The 6000-nt window shown below is 34.7% G+C and overlaps 2 protein-coding genes across 2 annotated transcripts in view; both read right to left on the reverse strand.

Annotated features, from left to right (window-relative positions):
- The window catches only part of LOC126824443 (beta-1,3-galactosyltransferase 5), a 31131-nt gene extending 30619 nt beyond the window's left edge, over positions 1-512 (reverse strand). Inside the window, exon 1 of the mRNA XM_050553673.2 lies at positions 344-512. Coding sequence (XP_050409630.1) covers positions 344-424 — 81 coding nt within the window. The 5' untranslated portion in view covers positions 425-512. The remainder of the gene's footprint in view (positions 1-343) is intronic.
- Positions 1-5202, reverse strand: part of LOC126824446 (procathepsin L) — a 71498-nt gene extending 66296 nt beyond the window's left edge. Inside the window, exon 1 of the mRNA XM_050553678.2 lies at positions 5055-5202. The gene's annotated coding sequence lies outside the window, so the exon portion shown is untranslated. The remainder of the gene's footprint in view (positions 1-5054) is intronic.
- Between the last annotated feature and the right edge of the window lie 798 nt (positions 5203-6000).

Consider the following 6000-nt stretch of genomic DNA (forward strand, 5'->3'; position numbering starts at 1 on the left):
TGCATAAAAATGTGACCCCCTAAGATCAGTAGTGTGTTCTTCTGAGACTTGTGCCTTAGGTCGAGATTTCAGGAATCTACATTATGTAGGTCTACTTGGCCTAATGGTAGCACTGGCCCAGGGTGAACACATAGAACAACTCTTATCAGTGTAATCTGAACAAATATTCATATATAAGCACACCTAATCCGTATAATTATGATGTTATGTTGTCCAGAGATCATAATGATTGTTTAGCATTCACTGCAGAACCTGTTTGTGTTATTAAATGTATCCTCAACCAACTGTACACATTAATTCTACAATACAACTTTACTAAAATGATAAGTCTGTAAAGGAATACCACGTGGCTAAGTGGGTAAGGCGCTGGCTCGCTAGCCTGGAGGTCGGGTGTTTGATCCCTGCATTGGCCGAGAAAGTTCATCCAGATTTTCCGGCGTGGTTCCCCCTTGTCGGTGATGCAGGACGGAGGGCCTGACAAGAACAGCTGTCTAGTCCTTCGGATGAGACGAAAAACCGAGGTCCCGTGTATACATTGGAATGCACGTAAAAGATCCCTTGGCAGTTGGAATTCGATATAAGAGTAGGCAATAGTGCCGCTGCCCGGGCAAAATTTCCCTCATAGCACACTGTACGGCGTATGCCCGTCTTCATTAGCCCAGGTTAGGAGCAGAACAGTAGGACATTAAACCCCATTTCATTTCATTTCATTTCTGTTGAAGAATAAAACCTACATGTATGTTATTATTTACAGCACAAAAAAAATCAGATTAATCTCTGCCTTGGATTATGAAAAAATCTGTACTAGTTTAACCATGGTTTAACCAAAAAATAAATTATACAAGAAGTGATTACCGGCAATCTTTATCTCTGACAACAAAGTCACATTTAACATTTATAAGTGACATCATATACAGGGGATACGGTCAAAAACCCCTCCGGTCAAAAACCTCATAAGTCAGAACCCCCTCTGGTTAAAACACACTATTTTTATATTATATAAAATTAATCATTTCAAAATTATGATTTTGTGGTTTTTGAAGTGAAGTACACAACAAAATAATTATTTTTATATTTCATTTGCAATTATATGGGTGAAATTATTTCCATCAGATGGTGTGCCCAATAGTCTACCTTTTAGGGTTTGCACACAAGTTGTAAAGTCTTTCTTGTAGATCTTTTGTTGTTTTACGAACTCGCATTTTTGGTGGTTGTCCGTGTGAATATTGCAGGACTGCAGTCTTGACATTGCTGTGATCCAGACAGAGACGTTTGCGAGCCAGCCAGATTGTGGGGTGTGATATTCCCAGCAGGGATCTGAACGCCCTGTTCCAAGACTCGCATAGATTGTTAGTGCGAGACCCACCACCAAGTGTCTTCAGATGAACGTTTTAGAGTTCTGTAGGGAATAGGGGTGGTATAGGAGATTTTAAATTGTAGTGCCATGACTTCAGTTGAGATTGATCAGATAATTGCATTTCACTTGAATGATTACAATAATTGAGGCTATGTTATTCCTAGTAAAAAGCAGCTTATGTTATGTTAATTGTTTGGTCAATTGTTTTAGTTGGTCATCATATTTTTTTAAATATTTTATTTTTCAAATATTTTTTTAAAAATAAAAATAAATAAATGAAATAAATTAATAAAAAAAAATAAATAAAAAGGGGGGTTTTGTCCCTTTTAATTTAAGTCCAAGGGGGTTATGACCTAGGGGGGTTTTGACCAAGGGGGTTTTGACACGGACCCCATATACAGGCAGTAGATATAATAAAATAATGCTTAAAATTTAAGGTGGTCTTCTACACTGGGTTCCATATCACCATAGATCAAATAAGTGACCATTTCAAGGGCTCAAATAATTGATCATTTCAAGGACTCAAGTCAAAACGAAAGGTGATTGAAAGCTTTTGTCCACCTCCAACCACTTGAATCATTTCTGAACAATTTGAATCTTGATATGAGGGAATAGCCTACAATGTACAAAACTACAAACTATGTCATATTCAATTTATAAAATTGGCTCATGTGGACAAACAGGCTCTGTACAAGGACAAAATTAGCAGAGAATGACATACTGATTAATTTTTTTTATGAAAACTCTCCTGAATAATCATAAATTTGGTTTTAAAGGCTCAAAACCACTCTTATTGTAACTGAATAATATGTCCCAATCTTTATTCTGGTCAACAAATTGTACTATTTTAGAATATTTCAATTAATTGATGATACTAATTTCATCTTAACACACCTTATTTAAAATTTTTGAAAAATTCAACATAATGGTTTGAAACGTCTAACGTAAACCATTTCAAATGAAACTTCGATTTAAAAATATTTTCGAACCCTCTGGACAAGTAAAATAGGATGTAATGGATAATTTACACAACAGGTAGGACACTTAAACATCCAGTACATAGATAGAGATATTATTTATTTTCTGGAGCTTTCAAGCCAGCAAGAGTGTTATTGTCCCTTTAAGAGATTATAAGAAGAGTAATTTCATATATTTGCTATCTAAGGGGCACTTTTTTTTTCCTGGGCTGTCCATGAGCTGAAAGTGAACGGTGGAGGGGGTTGTTAAGGACAATAGATAATGCACAGTTTTACATGACACGAGAAGTTAAATTGTGCTGAGTGGCATTTTATCCAATTTTATGTCATCCACAACATTTTTCTAAGTAATCAAGGGCCATAACTCTGGTCGTAATTATTAGAAATCGTTGAAAATCAATAGGCGTCTTTGTCTCATGACCATAATCTTCTAAAGTCAATCGGATATTAATTTCAAAGTGATCAAGTGACATAACTTGGGTAGTAATTATTGAATATCGTTGAAAATCGACAAGCTTCTTCGTCTCATGACCATAAAACATTGTGTATAAATTTAAAGTCAACTGGATATCAACCTAAGCCTCTAAAGCGTCCATAAGTGTTTGTGGGTGCCAGGCGGACTGGGGTGACAACAATACAGACTACAAAATAAAATTAGTACACAAGCCGAATTCCGCTTAGCCTCTCGAAACATATTTAATCCATCACTCAATGAAACACCACATCAACCCAATTTAACACTGTATTTTTTACCAAAATAAAATAAGTTTAACTCCTTTAAGGTTTCAAGAACAGGAGACACAAGCATGAGGTAGTTATCACTCAATCAACACAAACTGGAACTAAAGTATGGCATATTTTAATATCAACAGTTTGCTTGGGTCCTGTAATTCAAGTACTATTCTACATACTCATTTACACTAAATAGGAAATATTCTTATCCAGGTATACCTACTTCCAGCACTTGTCCTACTTTTCTTAATAATTTAAAAAAACCTAATTAACTTGCCCTGATGTCATCACGCTCATTGATCGTAGAGATCAAGCGAATAGTTACAGCTATCAATTTGAGGATCCTACTCCTTATCAGTAAAGAATATCATAAGTTACAACTTTCCACAGACTATATGATATTGTGATCTAAGCATAGTCAATAGTCACTACCAGCAACATTAATAAAAGGCCGTCTCTGACTGAAGTGTTGTTGACAAAGTTGTAACATTGACAGCAGTTACTCAATTATTAACGACAGAGCGTCTTTTCCCCACAGCACATACATGAACTTAAAGAGCATCCTGACATAATAATAGAAAAAATTGGTGGACAGATTCTATAAATGAGAAAACACAATAAACATTCTATCGGGTTGTAATTAAAAAAAAATAAAAAAAATGTTATCACAAAAAGATACAACACTGATTTGACGTAGAAAAAAATAGGCTAGTCTATTAGTATTACATTTATAACCTTACTGAAAGTAGTGAAAGGATTATTCTTTTTCTGTTTCAGATTACCACTTCTTAAATAATTAACACTTATGTCTAGTAAATCTATTGATAATGTAAAAAGTGAGCCACTTTTAGGCTACTATTAGTATTTCATTCAACTGGCTTGAATTTAACTGCCATTGATAGGGTGACCCACCATAAATAAATATCTCCATATATCTCGACAATTTCGCCACAATATTTATATATATGCCAAGCCTCAAATCAGTTTTACACAATTATAGTCACTAAATAAACGATCATGTTGTACTTAATAAGCTATGACCATTAATCATCTATAAATAATAGACTGAAAACTGGTTCCATGTGTGGTCCATAACATCCAGACACTTTTGAGTAAAAGATAGGTTACGTGCCCTTGTTTTGAAATTAGTCTCGCTTAACCAGTCTATCGACCATTCTAAGGCTGATTGACAGGTCGGGATAATCAAGACTACTTTTTTACGAAACATAACAGAAAGCTAGAACAAGAAATTGAATTTAGAAATGAGCACGTTAGCTAGCTCAACAATTGTTTTAAGAAGCTTGTAAAAGTAAAATGAAACTACTGTTAGTATCATGTTCCTGTCTAACCCGAGTGTTTCAGAGATATTATTTGTACTAAACCAAAAGATGCCGCTCTTAACGGTACAGTTAATGATAAAGCGATTTAAAAAATGAAACGAACGTAATTTCTAAATCTGCTGTAATAACCAAGAAGCTTAATTTTACTGCTATTCAAAATCGTCAACAATAAATTTTTTACGGCTGTAATAGTTGATAGATTTGTAGAGAATTGCACGTGCCATGGCTATTTATATTATCATACTGTCAGAAAGTTGGCCTCGACACGGCGAATGTGCACGCTTCAGTGGTAGTCTCGAACTATCAGCGGTTGACTGTATTTCTGTAGGTGCATGGGTCACCCTACCATTGATCTTATGATGACATGTGTGTGTGTCATGTGACAAGAATTGACTCAAATTTTATTTATGGTTTAAACTACAACTTGGCTTAGATCTAAACTAGGTGATTTTACAATTACATCATCAGATAAGTATGTCGTTCAGATAATATGTTTTCCTATACATAAAAAAATTACAAGGTATATCTAATCAGTCTTTAGAAGCAAAAGATAATTCCAAAAGAGTGGAAAAAAGTCAGAGTGGAAAAGTGCCGGTCTCAGTTACTTCACAATTATAGTTAATTATTTTCTATTTTCTGCATACTTACGGTGGATTCGAAACGTTGGGTCTTTGGTGGAGTAATTTACATAGTAGATGTAGCTCGTTTTAAAGCTCCTGGGACATTTTTTTGATTGGTTTTATTGGCTTTTCTTCTGCACATAATGTCCCTAAAAAAGTAATTTTCTCTCAGAAAACTGCGCATGCGCAGTATGTTAAATCGATTCACAGGGGTATTCTAATATGAAGCCAGGTAAACCAGACCCAATTTTAACCTTTCTTTAAAACATTTGACCAAAAGCATAGTAGATGACCTAATTATTTTAACACCCATACATTTGAGCAATTATTTCGTACGCATGAATTTAATTCGTTTTATTAATAAAAAATGAAAGATTACCACGCCAAAAAGTATTTATAAAGTGTTACGTACCCATGTGTTCTTTGACATCCCCCGTTGAATTGCGATTGTGCAATGGTTTGAAAACAGATTTATTACCAACAGGATCTGAATGGTTGGGTGGTTTAACATCCTACTGTTTAAAGGATTTGTTTACTTGATCTGATCACATATTGTATAGTTCTGTAATTTGATATACTTGTGGTACTTAATTATTCATAAAATACATTAATACAATAGCCATGCATGGCTGCCCGTGTTGAGTTGTGCCTCCGGTTTTCTGTTCGGTTTTTATGTGCGGTGCGGTCCTCCTGCACTTGAAATACTCATTTAATACTAACATGATACTTATTAATGAATGAGCTCCTCACACTGATCCGCAGTGAATATTTGCTTGGCCGCGACAATCACTGATAAGGATGACATTGATGCGACTTAATGAGCTAGAAATATTAACTTTTTTCCTGCGACAAATTAAATTCTAAAACATTTTTTGTATATATTGGAAAAATAAATAAAGGCGTTTGACGTATTTGTAGGTAAAAATTATTTCCGATTTTGTGTAAATGGGTATTAAAATGACTAAAATGCAGCA

Source organism: Patella vulgata, chromosome 6 (assembly GCF_932274485.2).
Source record: "Patella vulgata chromosome 6, xgPatVulg1.2, whole genome shotgun sequence".
In the NCBI taxonomy this organism is placed as follows: domain Eukaryota; kingdom Metazoa; phylum Mollusca; class Gastropoda; family Patellidae; genus Patella; species Patella vulgata.